General features: G+C 41.5%; 1 protein-coding gene across 2 annotated transcripts in view; it reads left to right on the top strand.

Moving 5' to 3' along the window:
• Positions 1 to 293: 293 nt before the first annotated feature.
• crfb1 (cytokine receptor family member b1) overlaps positions 294 to 20950 on the top strand; it is a 53567-nt gene continuing 32910 nt past the window's right edge. Inside the window, exons 1-5 of one of the 2 annotated variants that reach the window (XM_086051351.1) lie at positions 294 to 459; positions 1338 to 1429; positions 1538 to 1658; positions 8122 to 8288; positions 20586 to 20752. In XM_086051351.1, coding sequence (XP_085907477.1) covers positions 1375 to 1429; positions 1538 to 1658; positions 8122 to 8288; positions 20586 to 20752 — 510 coding nt within the window. In that variant the 5' untranslated portion in view covers positions 294 to 459; positions 1338 to 1374. Of the gene's footprint in view, positions 460 to 640; positions 851 to 1337; positions 1430 to 1537; positions 1659 to 8121; positions 8289 to 20585; positions 20753 to 20950 lie in introns of those variants that run through there. The other variant, XM_086051350.1, reaches the window with a different exon arrangement.

Genomic DNA, 20950 nt, shown 5'->3' with positions numbered 1-20950 from the left:
ATATATATATATATATATATATATACATACACAATACAAAAGAATACAGTAGTACTAAACTGAGTTGTTGAGAACAATGGAAAGTTACAATATTGAGATGGCAACTAAATGAGCCACCTACATCAGTCAGATGGAACATGGAAACCACCGCTTGACGTTTGGAAAGCACCCTCTATCCACCAAAACAGAAACGAAAGTATCGAGAGAGACACCAAAACAGAAACGAAAGAATAGTGAGAGAGAAAGAGGAGAGAGAGAGAGAGAGAGAGAGAGAGAGAGAGAGAGAGAGAGAGAGAGAGAGAGAGAGAGAGAGAGAGAGAGAGAGAGAGAGAGAGAGAGAGATTTTATTATTCATTTAGAGCAGAAAAAAACGAATACATTTTAGCTTTCCTTGTGGTGTTGTTTTGCACACAGCTGGGATAGGCTCCATCACATCATGCGACCCTAGAATCGAAAGAGGTACGAAAAATGAATGAATGTTATATCAGTATTTATATCACCATTGCAACCATAGCACCGATCGCTGATCTACATGTAGTTAAAAAATAGCAATGAAACGAATGAGTGATTGTTGCGTGCTGACAGATTTTACTTTGAAAACTTAAAAGGAAGTGGTCGGTTGTGTAAAACAGGAGCGTGTTTTACATCATGAGTGACAGGAGCTAACTGAGAAACTGTACTTGCTTCCCGGAAACCAACGTGACTGCATTTCGCCATTATTTTCTTGAATGTTTGGTCTTCATTTAGCTCTGAAGTGAGATTATCGAAGAATTGAACCGCTAGAACTAACAATGGTTTACTAGTCATAACGACAGAAAAAGCTAGTTGGAGTTGGTTGTCGGGAAATCAGGTGAGCGAACATGGGATGTTACCACATAATGAATACTTAAGCATTTATGAACACGTTTGCAATTGTCTCAACAGTATTTAATAGGTATGTGTGTAAAATTTCTTAGATTCGTTGATTTGCATGAAACCAGCGTTGTCAGACTAATCCATTCCAGTAATATTATACAATTAGCATTTTTCTATGGCAGATATTGAGAAAGTATGACTCTTTAAAATCAATCATTTAAAAATATCACAAGGGACTGAACAAACTAAGGCCCAGAAAATGTACAAGTCAACCAGTTTACTTCAGAATTGGCAGAAGCAAAATATATAATAAATACAGTATGGCCATTTAGATTTGAACAGTGGCCTGCTTATTCAGTGGCAGGTATGCGTATACCTAATTAATAACTATAATATATGCTATTGTGATATCTTGCATGTAAGGAAAAAGTAGCTCATGACTGTGATTATGCTTTACATCTTTTTTTTCCCCACGTGTAAAGTGCATTCCTTCAAGAATGACTACGATAGTCTAAGCATATGGCAAGATGCTGGGTGTCTTGTTCTCTAAATATGATGTTCCTGCTTGATTCTGGTGAGTAAAATCATTTTTCTGACAGTAGATTTAATGACTTGAAACCTTCAGATCTACGACATACCACTCAAAATCTTTATTGTGTTTTTATTTATTTATTTTACACAGTACTTGGAATACTCCCTGCACCATCTAATTTGTCTGTTAACTCTGTTAACTTCCTTCACATCCTACATTGGGATCCTGGGCCTGCCACCCCACCAGGCGTACAGTACAAGGTCTTTTTGAGGTAAATTCCCCATTTATCATATTTTATCACAACCCAAGAACAACTAAGACTGGCTTTCAATGAAGTGGATAGATGGACGCCGTTTGGAGAGTTTGAAACACTGGGGAGCTTTCAGTTTTCGTTGATTATGGTGGCGCCATATATATGGACAAGAGTGGTAGTGTTTTGCGAGAAGCCAACCACATTTCCCATGAGCACCAGTGCCGCCAGTGCATACACTCTTAAAACTGCTGTGTTAAAAATAACCCAAATTGGTTTATTGGGGACGGCACAGTGGTTGACTGGTTAGCACGTCCGCCTCACAGTTCAGAGGTCGTGGGTTCGATCCCGGCCCCGGCCTCCCTGTGTGGTGTTTGCATGTTCTCCCCGTGCCTGCGTGGGTTTTCTCCGGGTACTCCGGTTTCCTCCCACATTCCAAAAACATGCATGGTAAGTTGAATGGACTCTCTAAATTGCCCCTAGGTGTGATTGTGAGTGCGGATGTTTGTCTCTGTGTGCCCTGCGATTGGCTGGCAACCAATTCAGGGTGTTCCCTGCCTACTGCCCGAAGACAGCTGGGATAGGCTCCAGCACGCCCCGCGACCCTTGTGAGGATAAGCGGTATCGATAATGGATGGATGGATGGTTTATTGGGGTAACAACACATTCCTAAATTTGGACCGAATTGTTTATCCCAAAATGGGTTGAATGTGATTTCGCTGCTGGGTCACCTCTGACTCCGCCGCTGAATCAACTCTGACTTTGCTGCTGGGTCACCTCTGACTCCGCCGCAGGGTCAACGGTGAGGCTGCCGCTGGGTCAATGGTGACTTTGCCGCTGGGTCAACGGTGACTCAGCTACTGGGTCAACGGTGACTTCGTCGCTGGGTCAAAACGGTGACTCAGCTGCTGGGTCAACGGTGACTTCGCTGCGGGGTCAAATTTTACTTTTCTGTTGGGTCAAAAGCGGATTTCCTGTAGGGTTGATCTAATGTGACCCCAAAAGTAGTCTGACATATAATTAATTACAATTATTAAATTTATTAACCCCACTTTTCTGGGACCCCTGTCGTCTAAACATGACACATAGCAAGCCCACATTGTCATTCCTGGAAAAATGTTTTGGAGTGAGCATTTATACCTGCAAAAATGAAATAAAATGCCACAACTAAATGATTATACCCAACAGGCAAATATCATCCAATGTTGTATTCCTTTTACATTTGAGGAAGGCTGCAACTAACAATTATTTTATTCATTAATCTGACGAAAATGGGTGAAATTGTTGACTATTATTTTTCCAAACTAAAAGCAAATGTCTATTTTTATTACCGGTAAAACCAAAAATAATCAGTCAATAATCAGACAAATTAAAATAATGACTGGACTAAGCATGGCCGGAAGTGGATTTTAGTCTGGCCCACTAATCGGCCCTCATGCGTGTGACGTGCTCGCGAGGCGGCCAAATTCCATCTCAGCCTACTCGGTGAAAGGCTTCTTTTTAGGCTTCTTTCAAAACAAATTGTGTCCGGGAGGAAAATCAAGCTGCGCGCAGCACTCAAGTATGACACTGGCACATCATGCACTTCCCTACTTCCGGAAATACGCTGTAGAAAACCTGTTGTGTAATGGTTTACTGGAATGCTTTTATTTTGAAGGCAGGGAAGTGTGAAGGAGGGGAGTGTGGAAAATAGGTAACTTGTTGCTTGCAGACTTGTCGTCTGTTGGACAAATAAATTATTCAATACGACAAAACCAACCCCATGGCTCGCAATGGAAGTAAGTACACGCAACTGGATTGTTGTGTCTTTCACAATTTAATAACTTGGAGAAGTCTCGGTGCCCTGCGACTGGCTGGCGACCAGTTCGGGGTGTAGTCTGCCTTCGCCCATTGACGGCTGGGATAGGCTCCAGCAACTCCCCGCGACCCTATATAGGATAAGCGGTTTGGAAGATGACATGGAGAAGTCTCGGAGCTCAGCTTCTTTTTATTGCGTAAACGGCATTCATTCACAGACGAGTTGAATCACTGATTACACTTGAAATTATATCACTCCGCGCATGTCGCGGGGCACTGGGGAAATCACAGGGCGAATAACTACGCCTGGAAAAGTAGGTCCATACACTACATGGGTAAGTAAGTACGTGAGTAAGTGGCGCGTTTGAAGCGTGTCCGCTGCTGGTTTGAATAGTAAGTTAGCCAGCTTATTGTCTTTAAATAAACCTCTTTCGTTAGCTCTCTCCCTCGGGGGCATCGTGCACGTTTTTTTTTTTTTTTTAGGGGGTCGGAACGGGGCGGGGGCCAACAATGTTTACGAATATGGCCGGAAGGGTACCCAGGTCAAGGGTGGAGCGTTGCGGCCGGACGGGCAAAAAATGTCAAGTGCCCAGCTCTGGGAGCTACATTGTATAAAAATAAAAATATTAGTGTAAGCAAAATAAACATACAACCACCATTAAAAAAAAACAACACACATCAGTAACCAACACTTCAAAATACCAAAAAAATAAAAATAAAAAGTAAGGGTTCCTAGACATTTAAAATTTCCAGACCGTAATTACCAGACTTCTCAGTATTAAAGACAAATCTTTTTGTGACATCATGCAACTCATTTGTTCTAATTGTTCTGAATTTGGATGTATTTAATATTGTATTTAGCATCTCACTAAATTATTTCCAGGAGATTGTTGATAGGTGGTGTATGCAAAAATAATTAATCCAAACATCTTAAAATAACCCAGATAATTATTAAGATAAATATATTTCTATACAATTGTTTGCGGTGCTTCTGTGTTCAATGGCTCGCCTTTGTCATTCGGTTTCCCGTTTCATCAACAAGTACGGGCTCTGTTCCTCGTTGTCTTCCACCTACTTTGTCTGCGCGACTTCACTTTCTCTTAGCCTGTGAGCATAAGGAGGCGGAGGCGCGTGGGCAACTACGTCATACTCGCTCTTAAAGAGACAGGCTCCAATTTACCAATTCAATCACATTCAATAAAATGAAATAAAAGTACCATTTGTTTTTAAATGCGAGTATAGTACCGTTTTAAAAACTCTAGTATTGTGATACCATAAAGGTACCGGTATACCGTGCAACTCTAATTTCTATAGCTTTTTTGATATTTTGAAAGTAGAGGGGTGATGCTCCCACAAAAGGGAACAAGTGATGGCAAGGAGGGGAAGTGTAATGGTACTGACGGACTTGATACTCGAGATAGAACTTAACTGCGACATAGCTCTGAAGAAGCTTTGTAACGATGATGATCATTTGAATTGGGTGTGTTGCAGCAGGGAGAGATGGAAAACAGGCAAGACAGCTGCCTTTGAGGGCCTAGTTGGACACCCCTACTTTACTGCACCTCACTTCGAAGAAGAGGAAGTAGATCGGCAGACAAAACAACTCCATCACGAGTACAACCCGCAGCTCTTTAGCACCACATAAGAGCAATTCATCTTCAGACTTTGACAAGTCCTGTACACTATAGGATTTTTTTTATAGATCATGGTCACCAGCAGCGTTTCTCAATGCAGCCACTGGTTGCTATGGAAACCCGGCGGTGCCGTCCCAGCGCAACGCACATAAGATTAAGTAGTGCCGTCAAATTGACGGGTACGCTGCAGTTAAAGGAGTAATAACTTGTAACTATTTTTAGATTGTTTAATATCATAAAGTTGCACTGTCGAAATGAAATATATACATGGTTCCCATGGGTCTTAAAAAGTCTTAAGAGCATTTACTTACATGAATATGGAAATAGCACCTTAAAAAGTCTTGAAAAAGTCTTGACTTTTGATAACTAGGTTTTAAATTTAATGCTGTATGCAGGCCTGCCACGATAATTACTACTCCACTAATCTACATATCGCTTGATGAGAAAAAATAGACATGATAGTTTTTGGGGGATTCGATAAATGGTCACTTACATGCATGTTTGTTTACGTACGTCGTCAATATTCACTCGCACTGCTTTGTTGAATCTTCATTCAGTCAGGCTGCAATTCGCTGTGCAAGTTGGCACTCACTCACACATACACAGAGAAGGGCACTTTACCCTTTTTTGCCAGTCCATCCACCGTCCATGACCTGGGCACCCTTTTGTCATCGTCTCTCCGTCCTTATAAAAATAATTGTCCTCCAACCCTATCCGTCCTCATCCTTTTAAAAGGCTTCCATCCTCACATTCTGTCAGTACGTCTCCCCAGCCGCCCCCCCCAAAAAAAAGCGCATGTGCAGGACGGCGTCGGAGAGATGCCTACGGCAGCGGTTTCATAATTCATAAACATTATTTAAAGCTCATTAGCTGGCTAATTTCCTATTCCTATCCTATTTTGCAATAAAATCATTATTGCAAAATAAGCAATGTTATTTTAGGAGGAGAACGAAAGACTTCCATGTCGTAGGTTTCAGTGTTACGGCGTGAGCATGAATGACGGTTTGGAGAGATTTTTTTCGCTCTAGAGATGTCCCAGACAAGGACATACAATACTTCCCATGCAAAGGGATAAGGAATGTACTAAATGTTAACAAAACAAAATTGTAACCTACCCTTTTCCTCATCGTGAAATGGCCATCCTGTGGCGTAATCCATGGTATTACATCCCCGCGGAACTCGAGCTCAGGGTGGACAGGTAACACTTTGAGGAGACCATCCAGACTTTCCGGTTTTCATGAAGCTAACTACTAGCCACCATCACCACAAACCGCTGCAGCAACCACTAGCACCAGCCAGACGAAAATATGCCAGCACTTACCCCTCCGACGATCTGGGACCACTGCGTCTTCCTGACCCAGACCAGCTCGAAGGACGCATCTCAACGCTTTATAAAATCCGGTATGATGGGATGTTCCTTGACTCCTTGGTCACGGTTGGTGCAGCTCCTGCTCCATACTGTTTTGCCCGACACCGATTTGGACTCCACTGTTCCCGTCCAGCCCCTTGAGGACAACCGTTGGCGCAAATTGGGAGCCATACCCCAAAAAATGGCTCGTGTTTCTTTCACTCCGAATCAAAAAGGTCTGTCCTCTACCCCCGATCAAGGCTGGCAAATCGTTCACAGAAATAAGTCAAGGAAATCACCTCCTTTTCCCGATCATTCCCCTCCCACGAACTTCAGCTCTCCAATCGCTTCTCCATCTTCCAGGAACGCGACTTTCCTCCTCTCAATCCTGACCACCATCTCGAGGTGAGCTGTCGTGAACCGGGAGCCAACCAGCCACTCTTCCCTGCACTTGGCTGCCCGTCCGCCCGGGCTTCACCGCCAGCGGTTGGGTCTGGCTCCCGCCGGGCGGCCCCATCCCGCTCACCCACTGTGAATCCACCGTTAGACCGGCAGGCATCCACCGCTGGGCCTCAGATCGTTTCCAAGAATGAAGCAGCAGTGGTTGATAAGTCTTTCATGGTTGCTCATAAAATGAAGAACCATGGATTTTCTTCCATTGTTTCCACCTCTAGAAGGTGAACTAGCGCCTCCTCTCCGGTACATGTGGCTTAAGTGGCGAGAATGAACAGGTCAACATCTGCGACCATACTCCCGCGTCAGGTGTGAACGCACCACAAAAATGTTGACACATTAATGGAATTTAGCATGTGCTAAATTTCAACATTTACTGCCGACAACTGTTTCCTTACGGTTATCCATCCATCCATTATCTGTACCGCTTCTCCTCACAAGGGTCGCGGGGCGTGCTGGAGCCTATCCCAGCTGTCTTTGGGCAGTAGGCGGGGGACACCCTGAACTGGTTGCCAGCCAATCGCAGGGCACACAGAGACAAACAACCGCACTCACAATCACACCTAGGGGCAATTTAGAGTATCCAATCAACTTACCATGCATGTTTTTGGAATGTGGGAGGAAACCGGAGTGCCCGGAGAAAACCCACGCAGGCACGGGGAGAACATGCAAACTCCACACAGGGAGGCCGGAGCCGGGATCGAACCCACAACCTCTGAACTGTGAGGCGGACGTGCTAACCAGTCGACCACCGTGCCGCCCCCTTACGGTTATATGCACAATAAATGGATACAGAATTGAGTTGGGAAAGTGGTAAAAGTGCCATTTTGTGAAAATGGATAAAATTTGGCACCGTGGTATTATCAAATATCTGTAAAAAAAAAAAAAAAAAAGGCAGTAACCCGCAGGGAAATTCATACTGACATGGTTGCTACATTTGGTGAGGATGCGCCATTTTAAATTATTCCTCACCGCGCTAAACGCAGTTATTGAAGCCCTGCCACGAAAAATAGATTAATGACGGACTACAGACGAATGACGGATTAAATAAAGGGGCTTCCGACAATGCTTAGTCCGTCTATTTAAAATTTCTTCCTGTTATTCGTCAGTGATGGATAGACGGACCGGTCCGCCACATAGACGGAATGCCCAGGTCTGATTATTACCTTATTTACTGATAATTTGTTATAATGTTGAGGTAAACACAGCACAAAAAGCATGAATTCAAACATCTGAAAATTTCTTTGTGCAGGTTAAGCGGAGAAAAGGAGAAAAAACCCCAGAATGACTACCCAACAACTGCCACATCTTTACAGCTGAAGTTGGACAAATATAAATATTATGTGACTGTCCAAGCATTCTACAATGGAACCTGGTCTCCGGAGTCTGAAGAAATCTCCTTCACTCCATTTGAACAAAGTATGTCAGCATGAACATTTTTGCATGAACACTTTTGTTTCAGCCAAATGTACTGTACATTTCTGGATTAAAAAGAATTAGGCATTATCTTAAAATACTTATTTGTCATTATCCATCCATCACTCCATTTTCTCCGCTTATCTGGAGTTGGGATGCCCAGACTTCCCTCTCCCCAGCCACTTGGTCCAGCTCTTTTGGGGGAATTCCAAGGCGGAAGACAGCCCAGAACACCTCATCATAGAGGCTTCCAGAAAGCATCTTAAATCAAGTCAAATTTATTTATATAGCCCTTAATCACAAAAAAGTCTCAAGGGCAAAGGGCTTCAATTTAAATGCTTAAAATATTCATTGATGTAAAAGAATAAAATAATCGATTCGCAACGCATTGTTAACCAGCTGTAAACAAACATCATACGCACATTGGGTAAATTACTTGACACTAGAACTGCCAAGATTAGATTACTAACACGACAACTTCAACACTCAAAATCGTCGACAGTTTAATTTTAATAGTGAACGTGTCGTTTATTTACATATCTAATTATTACTGCGGTCAAGCCAGCCTCCACTCGAAAAGATGAAGTCAAGCCAGCAGCCCCTAATTCAATCAGGCATTACTGTAATAGGTCGCTGACGAGCGGCGAAAGCCCCCTTGAGAATAAAAACACTCCATTGCGCTGAACTGGACGTCAATCCTTCGGGTTGGAAATAAATAGTTTCTATGTTATTTGTGTTGTGGTCGAATGTGTGTTTTGCCGTGTTATTGTTGTTGTTTCCGAAGCTAAATGAATGCATCGCGCGGTTCGCTATATGGGAGGGAGTGCGGGCAAGAGAGGAGCAGCGGAAGACGAAGGAGAGGGAGCCGTGACACTTTTTGAACTTAACGGTTGTTGTACTGTATTGACGTTGGCTGCGGCCCAAGGTAGCCGGTTGGACTAATAAAATGCGTCAATTATACTACGTCTAAGGGCGTGTTCTTGGAAGACGCTACAGTATATTAAATAATCGCTCTGTTATAACGCAGCTAGTCCACTTCTGAGAGAAAGTAGAATGGTTAATTTGAATCTTGAGATGCAATGAAAAATGAAGAGTATTTGAAATATGGATATATGTCTGCAAGTACAATTAGTTTTTTTTTTTAATTCAAACTAATCAAATTGACATTGAAAAGTCGTGAATGACACTAGACCACCAAAACAAGTCCCATTGAAATCTGATGCGTCATTTCAAAATAAAAGCCCCTTGAAATATGCACATTTCACTGTCATCAGGCCTGATTTAAAAAAAATCATTAAAAATGATCCTTTAGCTATCATGATACCAGACCGGTTCTGTATGGCACTGGACCACCCTGGCTGGCGCCAAAACAAGTCCCATCCAAATCTGATGTGGCATTTTGAAATAAAAGTACCCTGAAATATGTATACTTCAATGTCATCAGACCTGATTTTAAAAAAATCGTTAAAAAAATAATAAAAGAAAAAATAAAAGTTGCCTGAAATATGCACATTTCACTGTCATCAGGTGTGATTTAAACAAAAAAAATCATTAAAGGTTTTCCTTTAGCTGTCGTGATACCAGACCAATTCTGGAGGACAATAGACCACCCTAGCTGTCCACCAAACAGGTCTCATTCAAATCTGATGTGGCAATTCAGAATAAAAGTCACCTGAATTATGCACATTTCACTGTAATCAGGCCTGCTTTCAAAACTTCATTAAAAAATATCCTTTTTCTACTGTGATACCAGACCAGTTCTGGAGGACACTAGACCACGCCAGCTCTCCACCAAACAGGTCCCATCCAAATCTGATTTGGCATTTCAAAATAAAGGTCGCCTGAAATATGCACATTTCACTGTCATCAGGCCTGATTTTAAAAAAATAATAAAAAATTATCCTTTTTGCTATCATGATACCAGACCAGTTCTGTATGACACTAGACCACCCCGGGCTGTCACCATAACAAGTCCCATCCAAATCTGATGTGGCATTTCAAAATAAAAGTCCCCTGAAATATTCATATTTCACTGTCATCAGACCTGATTTACAAAAAAATTTCGTTGAAATATATCCTTCTGCTATCGTGATACCAGACCAATTCTGGAGGACACTAGACCACCCAAGCTGTCCACCAAAACAAATCTGATCCAAATTTGATGTGGCATTTCAAAATAAAAGTCCCCTGAAATATGCACATTTCACTGTCATCAGACCTGATTAAAAAAAAAAATCATTATAAATGATCCTTTAGCTATCGTGATACCAGACCAGTTCTGGAGGACACTAGACCACCCCAGCTGTCCACCAAACAGGTCTCATCCAAATCTGATGTGGCATTTCATAATAAAAGTCCCCTGAAATATGCACATTTCACTGTCATCAGGCCTGCTTTCAAAACTTAATCAAAAAAATATCCTTCAGCTATCGTGATACCAGACCAGTTCTGGAGGACACTAGACCACCCCAGCTGACCAGCAAACATGTCCCATCCAAATCTGATGTGGCATTTCAAAATAAAAATCGCTTGAAATATGTACATTTCGCTGTCATCAGGCCTGAATTTAAAACTTCATTAAAAAATATCCTTTAGCTATCGTGATACCAGATTAGTTCTGGAGGACATTGGACCACCACAGCTGTCCACCAAAACAAATCTGATCCAAATTTGATGTGGCATTTCAAAATAAAAGTCCCCTGAAATATGCACATTTCACTGTCATCAGACCTGATTAAAAAAAAAAATCATTATAAATGATCCTTTAGCTATCGTGATACCAGACCAGTTCTGGAGGACACTAGACCACCCCAGCTGTCCACCAAACAGGTCTCATCCAAATCTGATGTGGCATTTCATAATAAAAGTCCCCTGAAATATGCACATTTCACTGTCATCAGGCCTGCTTTCAAAACTTAATCAAAAAAATATCCTTCAGCTATCGTGATACCAGACCAGTTCTGGAGGACACTAGACCACCCCAGCTGACCAGCAAACATGTCCCATCCAAATCTGATGTGGCATTTCAAAATAAAAGTCGCTTGAAATATGCACATTTAACTGTCATCAGGCCTGATTTTTCTTTTTTTTTTAAATGATCATTTAGCTATCATGATACCAGACCAGCTCTGTATGACACTAGACCACCCGGGCTGTCACCAAAACAAGTCCCATCCAAATCTGATGTAGCATTTCAGAATAAAAGTCCCCTGAAATATGCACATTTCACTGTCATCAGGCCTGCTTTCAAAACTTCATTAAAAAATATCCTTTAGCTATCGTGATACCAGACCAGTTCTGGAGGACACTAGACCACCCCAGCTGTCCACCAAACAGGTCTCATCCAAATCTGATGTGGCATTTCAAAATAAAAGTCGCCTGAAATATGCATATTTCACTGTCATCAGGCGTGATTTAAAAAAAATTTATTAACAATTATCCTTTAGCTATCATGACACCAGACCAGTTTTGGAGGACACTAGACCACCCCGGCTGTCACCAAAACAAGTCCCATCCAAATCTGATGTGGCATTTCAGAATAAAAGTCCCTTGAAATATGCACATTTCACTGTCATCAGGCCTGCTTTCAAAACTTCATTAAAAAATATCCTTTAGCTATCATGATACCAGACCAGTTCTGGAGGACACTAAACCACCCCAGCTGTCCACCAAACAAGTCCCATCCAAATCTGATGTGGCATTTTAAAATAAAATCCTCCTGAAATATGCACATTTCACTGTCACCAGACCTGATTTTGAAACTTCATTAAAAATTATCCGTTAGCTATCATGATACCAGACCAGTTTTGGGGGACACTAGACCACCCTGGCTGTCATCAAAACAAGTCTCATCCAAATCTGATGTAGCATTTCAAAATTAAAGTCCCCTGAAATATGCATATTTCACTGTCATCAGCCCTGATATTAGAAAAATCATTAAAAAATATCCTCTAGCTATTGTGACACCAGACCAGTTCTGGAGGACACGAGACCACCCCGGCTGTCACCAAAACAAGTCCCATCCAAATCTGATGTGGCATTTCAAAATAAAAGTCCCCTGAAATATGCATATTTCACTGTCACCTGATTTTAAATAAATCATTAAAAATGATAATCCTTTAGCTATCGTGATACCAGTCCAGTTCTGGAGAACACTAGACCACCCCAGTTGTTCACCAAACAAGTCCCATCCAAATCTGTATGTGGCATTTTGAAATAAAATCCCCCTGAAATATGCACATTTCACTGTCACCAGACCTGATTTTAAAACTTCATTAAAAATGATCCGTTAGCTATCATGATACCAGACCAGTTTTGGGGCACACTAGACCACCCTGGCTGTCCACCAAACAGGTCCCATCCAAATCTGATGTGGAATTTCAGAATAAAAGAACCCTGAACTATGCATATTTCACTGTCGACTGGCCTGATTTTGAAATTTCGTTAAAAAATATTCTCTAGATATTGTGATGCCAAAGCAGTTCTGCAGGACACAAGACCACCCCAGCTCTCCACCAAACCAAGTCCAATCCAAATCTGATGTGGCATTTCAAAATAAAAGTCCCCTGAAATATGCACATTTAACCGTCGTGAGCCCTGATTTTAAAAATGCATTAAAAATATTTCTTCAGCTATCATTATACCAGACCAATTCTGGAGGACACTAAACCACCCCATCTGTCCACCAAAGTAGTCCCATCCAAATCTGATATGACATTTCAAAATAAAAGTCCTCTGAAATATGCACATTTCACTGTCATCGGTCCTGATTTTAAAAAATGATTTAAAATTATCCTTTTGCTATCGTGATACCAGACCAGTTCTGGAGGACACTGAACCACCCCAGCTGTCCACCAAAAGTGGTCCCATCCAAATCTGATGTGGCATTTCAAAGTAAAAGTCGCCTGAAATTGTTCAAATTTGTCATCAGGCCTGACTTAAAAAATCATTAATAATTGTTATTTTTATTGTTGTTGTTATTACTATTATTTTTATTCCTTTTATTATTACTATTATTATTACTATTAATATTATTTGTCATAGTAGTAGTAGTTGTAGTAGTAGTAAAAGTTTCATATAGTAGGACACATGTTTGCATCCATTGGGATATTTAAAGAGTAAGTCAGCCCAAACATACTTTTTTCAAGAATATGTTCTATGTAAGCCTATGAATTTGAGTTAAGCAGAAAAATCCACCCCTTTTTCACAGATGACCTGTGTTATGAAGCTTAGCCGTAATTGGTCGTTATCTGAGCCCTGAGCAGTTGTGATGTCATTTTCAGTCGACAGAAGTTTTGGAGTCAGCCAGTCCTCTCTCAAACGTCTCCAGTTGGTCCAAAATGCCGCTACCCGTCTACTAACTGGAACTCGGAAGATCGAGCACATAACTCCAATTCTGGCCTCCCTTCACTGGCTCCCAGTGCATTTTAGGGTTCAATTTAAGATTCTCCTATTTGTCTATAAATCATTAAATGGCCTCGCCCTGGCGTACCTCTCTGGGCTCCTCCACTCCTATGCACCTTCCCGCAGCCTTAGATCTGCGGACCAGGCGCTGCTCGAGGTGCCAAGGACCAAGCGGAGCCTCAGGGGATCAAGCCTTTTCTGTCGCTCGTCCTTCCCTCTGGAATGACCTCCCATTGGTTGTTTGGCAAGCCCCCTCTCTTTGATTCGATCTTTAATTTTTGGCTCTTTTCAAGTGTCTATAGAATATAGTGTTTTATGTTCATTTATTGATTCCATTTTGTTATATTATGGCTATTTTGTTGTTTGTATGTCAAGTGCTTTGTTACAGCTCTAGCTGTTATGAGATGCGCTACATAGATAAAATTGTATTGTATTGTTTAAAATGCCACCCGCATGAGCTGGCTAAAAAGGGGTGGATTTTGCTGTTTAACTCATATTCCACAAACACAATATTAATCAGTATACCGGGTTTCAACTAATTGGGCCTGCTGGGAACATATTCTTGAAAAAAAAAAAATTTGGCTTTTTTTTCTCTTTAAGTTGCATACATTTATATATATCTATAAAATATATAATATTAATATTGGTTTATTTTATAGAGTTATTGTTCAGACATTTCAGATTGCTCATCATTTGCATTGGCGTGTCATCTGTAGTCATGCAGACTACACCCTGAACTGGTCGCCAGCCAGTCGCAGAGCACACACACAGACTGTCACTGAGCGGAAAGCGATCCCATGCTGCCCGCACACAACTCAGGAGAGTATACCACTACACCATCAGCAAATGCATTAATCTGTGAGTCTTTTAAAAATGTACTTTTAAATATTTGCACCAAAATGAAGGGCATAACATTTTAATAAATTCTTATTTCTAGTTTATGTGGCCACAAATATTCTAGTCGGTTCAATGTAGGATTAATGCGGCCCGTGAACTGAAATGTGTTTGACACACCGACTTTATAACATTTACTCTTCACTTTCACTGGTATAGAGAAAATTACTCTTTGACACTATGCAATACCGATCACAAGCAATATTATAAATAAGTAGTCCAAGATCTTGGGATTAATCTCCAAGGCTCTAAATATTTTTCTTTACAGAGCAGTTTGTGAATCAACAACTTTATTTGGGGAGCAACTTTCTAACTTCCATCCATCCATCCACCACCTACCGCTTACCCGGTGTCAGGTTAGAGAGGCTGCAGGGAAGCCCAAACTTTCGTCTCTCCAGCCTATTCTCCCAATTCTTCTGGAGGATCTCAAGATAGTCCCAGGCTGCCCGGGATACATAAATGTCGTTGGTTGTCCCAGGGCCTCCTGCCCCAACTTTCTAACTTGATGGAGCTATTTTTTTTCAGGTTAATCCTGGAGAACTGAGGCAAAGGTTTTATTAAACAATAAAAAAAGACAATAAAATTAAAGAATGAACAATTGCTTTTTAATATTTAGAATAAACAGTTGTATTTCTTAAATACACATTGTGAATAACCGCAAACATTATTTTCTTGTCTAAAAGCAAAGAAAATTGGATTTTGAAAAAAAAGCTCTGCTGTAATGTAATTTCTCATAAAACGAAATTTTGGTGAAATGTGCATTTTCCAGGGGACGTTTATTTTGAAATTCCACATCAGATTTGTATGGGACTTTCTTGGTGGACATCTGGTGTGGTCTAGTGTTCTCCAGAACGGGTCTGGCATCACGATAGCTAAAGGATATTTTTTAATGAAGTTTTAAGATCAGGCCTGATGACAGTGAAATGTGCATATTTTAGGCGACTTTTATTTTGAAATGCCACATCAGATTTGGATGGGACCTGTTTGGTGGACAGCTGGGGTGGTCTAGTGTCCTCCAAAACTTGTCTGGTATCATGATAGCTAAATCATAATTTTTAATGAAGTTTTGAAAGCAGGCCTGGTGACAGTGAAATGTGCATATTTCAGGGGACTTTTATTCTGAAATGCTACATCAGATTTGGATGGGACTTGTTTTGGTGTCAGCCCGGGTGGTCTAGTGTCATACAGAGCTGGTCTGGTATCATGATAGCTAAATGATCATTTAAAAAAAAAAAAAAATCAGGCCTGATGACAGTGAAATCTGCATATTTCAGGGGACTTTTATTCTAAAATGCCACATCAGATTTGGATGGGACTTGTTTTGGTGACAGCCCGGGTGGTCTAGTGTCATACAGAGCTGGTCTGGTATCATGATAGCTAAATGATCATTTTTAATAATTTATTTAAAATCAGGTCTGATGACAGTGAAATATGCATATTTCAGGGGACTTTTATTTTGAAATGCCACATAAGATTTGGATGGGACCTGTTTGGGTGGAGAGCTGGGGTGGTCTAGTGTCATACAGAACTGGTCTGGTATCATGATAGTTAAAGGAATTTTTAAAATAATTTGTTAAAAGCAGGCCTGACGACAGTGAAATATGCACATTTCAGGGGACTTTTATTTTGAATTGCCACATCAGATTTGGATGGGACCTGTTTGGTGGACAGCTGGGGTGGTCTATTGTCCTCCAGAACTGGTCTGGTATCATGATAGCTAAAGGATATTTTCTAATGAAGTATTACAATCAGGTCTGATGAAAGTGAAATATGCATATTTCAGGGGACTTTTATTTTGAAATGCCACATCAGATTTGGATGGGACTTGTTATGGTGACAGCCGGGGTGGTCTAGTGTCATACAGAACTGGTCTGGTATCATGATAGCTAATGGATAATTTTTTATGATTTTTTTTAAATCAGGCCTGATGACAGTGAAATGTGCATATTTCAAGGGGCTTTTATTTTGAAATGCCACATCTGATTTCAATGGGAATTGTTTTGGTGGACAGCTGTGGTCGTCTAGTATCCCCCATAACTGGTCTGTTATTACGATAGCTGAAGGAATATTTTTAATGATTTTTTTAAATCAGGCCTGATGACAGTCAAATGTGCATATTTCAGGGGACTTTTATTTTGCAATGGAACATCGAAATTGGATGGGACTTCCTTTGGTGGACAGCTGTGGGGGTCTAGTGTCATTCACGACTGTACTGTTTTTCAATGTCAATTGGATTATTTTGAATAAAAAATGTATACAAATTATACTTGCAGCCATATTTCAAATGCAGTACACTATTTTTCAATGCATCTCAAGATTCAAATGAACCATTCTGCATTCTCTCAGAAATGGACTAGCTGCATTATAACAGAGATCTGATTTAATATATATTTGCGTCTTCCAAGAACAAGCTGTCAGATGTAGTATAATTTACCCATTTTATTAGTCCACCCGGCTACTGTGGGCCGCAGCCGACGCCAGTACAGTACAACAACCGTTAAGTTCAAAAAGTGTCACGGCTCCCTCTCCTTGGTCCTCCGCTTCTCCTCTCTGGCCCGCGCCCGCTCCCATACAGCGAGCCGCGCGATGCATTCATTAGTCTCGGAAACAACAACTCGCTCGGCAAAACACGATTTCGACCACAACGCAGATAACCCAATTCGTTACAACGTGTATTTCTAACCCGAAGCATTGGCGTCCAGTTCAGCGTGATGGTGTGCTTTTATCCCGAATGGGGGCTTCCCCCCCTCGTCAGCGACCTATTGCCGTAATGCCTGATATAAAGGAAATTAGGGGCGGCTGCCTTGACTTGATTTTTTCGAGTGGAGGCTGGCTTGACCGCAGTTCATTATTTGCCGTTGTGTTTTTCTCTCAAAAAAGCCTCGTATCCCGCGGCCGGCTTCTCTGCAGTCTGCATCACACATGCGTAGTAGTGGTAATTCGTGATGTAAACAGAAGCATTGTGTGTAATGGCGTCATGGTTCCAAGTTAGCGCTAGCGTTAGCAATCGATGCCCGATTTCATTTCTCACATTGGTACAGTCGTTTCTGAAAGCTATCTTTAGTTAGCACACACAGGCTACCGTGTATGTCCTGTTGTGGCACGATAACATATGGTAGCATCTTCTACGGATTATGGAGGCATTAGTCAGCGAACATCGAGCAGCAATAGGAAGTGCTGCCTCAAGGTCGCGGTGACTACCCTCCAAGTGTTGCGTTTAGGAATCAGAAATTTCAGTACTCCAAGTTAACACAATATGACCTATTTTCCACAAACCCATAATGGCAACACCTAACAATAAAAGACATAACATTGACTTGTGAAAATGTACTAATTTAGATTGCTAAAGATTGCTTTTTCCCCCCCTATTCCAGGTGCATAACACATTTTGAATGTGTAGATTAAATTATGCATATTAGAGAAGCAAAACAAAACTTTTTGGATTAAGGTTAAATAAAAACCAATAAAAGTGTTTAGTTATTTTAGTATTTTGTAATGTTTTGGCTGCCGTCGTATGTCAGAGCACGTGTGTGTGAGGAAGTGTGTAATGGCTGTTGTAAGGGTTAACTTCAATTTATGTCTCCAAAGTTTGAGCACACACACAGACGATAGTGTGCGGCTGCTTGATCCACGGCAAATGAAAACGCATCTGTGCAAAGTTGTTAAGCGGTCTCAAGACAATCAAAAAGATGTTTAATGATGAGACGCCCCTGAGTGGTAACGCCCGCTGGTGCTTGGTATTACATCACTGCTATCAAACTCAAGGCACGGGGGCCAGATCCGGCCCGCGACATTATTTTATGTGGCCCGTGAAGACAAATCATGTGTTGACTAGACATGTTTTTTTTTTTTTTAATTGTCTTCACTGTTAACACAACATATTTGAAATTTCAAGCATTTTTACCAATCCTTCCTTTAAAATACATTGAAAAATATTTGAACAAACGATTTACTGGCTTCTGATTTCCAAACTAGTGATCCATCAATTAGTTGTGTATAAAGCGATCATACATTCACATGGGTTAACTGTCGTAACGGCGCTTCGAGCGAAATCAGAACTACAATGCGGCCCACAACAAAAATGAGTTTGACACCCCTGTATTACATCATAAGTAGGCATTATGTGACTTTTCCTACCAGTTGGCGTGTGATTTTACTAACTGGAGATCAGGTAATTTAATTTCATACATTTATGTTTTATTTATTTATCCGTCTATACAATAAATTGAGCGAGTGATTTAAGAAGTGCAGTCCATGTTTACATATCATCAGAGCTGGGCACTTGACCATTTATTGCCGGTCCAGCCGCGACCCTCCACCCTAACGGCAGAGGCTTTTTAAAGATCATTAACTGGCTAATTTACTATTTGAACCCATTGTGGACACGCTTCAAATGCGCCAGTAGTACTTACCCAATTGCGTGCTTACTTGCATTGCGAGCCCCAGGGTTGGATTTGTCGTATTGTATAATTATTGGGAACCAACAGACGGCCAGAAGTCACAGTCAAGTTACTTATTTATTTTGCACACTTCCCCTCCTTCCCGGCCTTCAAAATAAAAGCGTACCAGCAAACCACTATACAATGCAGGTTTGCTATGACGTATTTGCGGAAGTAGGGAACGCCAGAAAAAAGTGCATGAACTCCACCTTGATGTGCTAGCGTCTGAATATACTCGCAGACATAAATTGTTTTGAAACAAGTCGGGGGGCGTCGCTTCAAAAAGACAGCGACAACAATGGATATCGTGCCTGCTACAACCATAAAGGGACCGAGATGACTAGACGATGCATTTAATTTTATTGCGAAAATGATCTTGAAGGTGGCGGCTAAGGGGGAACGTGGGTGAGTAGCTTGTTTAGTAATGTTTACTTTGCAGCAGCAGCAACGAGCTGCGTGGTGCGTCCGTCTCCGTGTGGGAAATTGTACGTCATCGCAACATGTGAGACAGCAACGTGCGCTCAAGCGTGTTTGTATTTCCTTATCGTCACATCACGTAACCCGCGCGTCCCACCTGCAACTGGGGCATACCATTACAAGAGGTGGCGGGGGGGCAATACCACAATCCCTATAAGAGCAGTTGTCGTTCGCGCAGACGTGGGAGTAGAAAGAAGCCTAAAAAGAAGCCTTTCATCGCGTAGGCTGAGATGATTTTTGGCCGCCTCGCGAGCACGTCACACGCATGAGGGCCGATTAGTGGGCCAGACTAAAATAAACTTCCGGCCATGCTTAGTCCAGTCATTTTTTTAAATTTGTCACCCCCCACCCCTCCGCCCCAAAAATGGGCATCTGGCCGGGCCGGAGGGTCCGACCGGTCCGGCCCAGGGATGGACTGCCCAGGTCTGCATATCATGTTTCATGAAATGAAGTGACGTATTGTTTATCGGTCTATATAAGAAGTAGAGTGATTAAGAAGTGCAGTCCACCGTTACATTATGTTTCATAAAACAAAGTGATATGTAGGTGGACAGAGCTTCGGACGTCACCTTACTGAACAACAAGCAACTTCTTGCCGTCTGTTGAACCTACTTATTTCCAGAATATGACACTTTGCGCGAGATTTATTTTTCGCGTGTTGCACTGAGCAGCTTGGTCTTTTTTTTATGAAGCGCAGTCACAATTTTGACCTGTGTCGAAAATCCATAATTATCCCCGCGAGCATTATCCTGTAGTCCTCGTTGCTGTCTGTGTGATGTCGGCAGACTCTGCACTTGGTGCTCGCCGGCGCAGCGCGCCCACACATTTCCTGTTGGTTGTACTACGCTTGTGTCTGTCGATTGATCCGCGCCGCTTGCACACTATTGGTACTTTGGCTGTTTGGGGCGGCGTCCTCCGCGAGAGTCAAATGGGGCATTCAGAATTTGTATTTTTCATTTATTTTTGCTTTGCCCAAGTCTTCACCTTGCCACATTTCTTTCTTTGATTCTCTCGTAGTTCCCGTTCTCAAAGAGGAGCAAAAGCAAGCAATTATTAAAGTAACTATATGTCCACTTTTTATTCCTAGCTATAATAGGTCCTCCAAATGTAACGGTGACTGAATGTGGCAACTGCATTCAAATCAACATATCCCTGCCAGAAGCTGACAAAAGCTCAGGAATACCAAACAATGACATCCTGGCCTTCTACAAACCTAAGTTCAGGGTCTTGTGGAAGACATCTACTAAAATTGAGGTAAGGGTTCCAATTCACAGAAGTCAAATTAATTATAAATTGCATTTTGGTTGCAATTTGTAAATGTTTGTTTGATTTAGTTACTATTCAGATGAACAAAAATAACCAGCACAATAAGACTATACTATATGCCTTTTTCATATTCCCTAAAAGGACAGATTACGTGTAATATTATGTGTCTTGATTTGATTGTAGTTG

This window comes from Filicampus tigris, chromosome 14, assembly GCF_054856515.1.
Source record: "Filicampus tigris isolate MCC_2025a chromosome 14, RoL_Ftig_1.0, whole genome shotgun sequence".
Classification (NCBI taxonomy): Eukaryota; Metazoa; Chordata; class Actinopteri; order Syngnathiformes; family Syngnathidae; genus Filicampus; species Filicampus tigris.
Note: the sequence above shows the minus strand (reverse complement) of the source record. Positions and strands in the feature narration are given on the sequence as shown.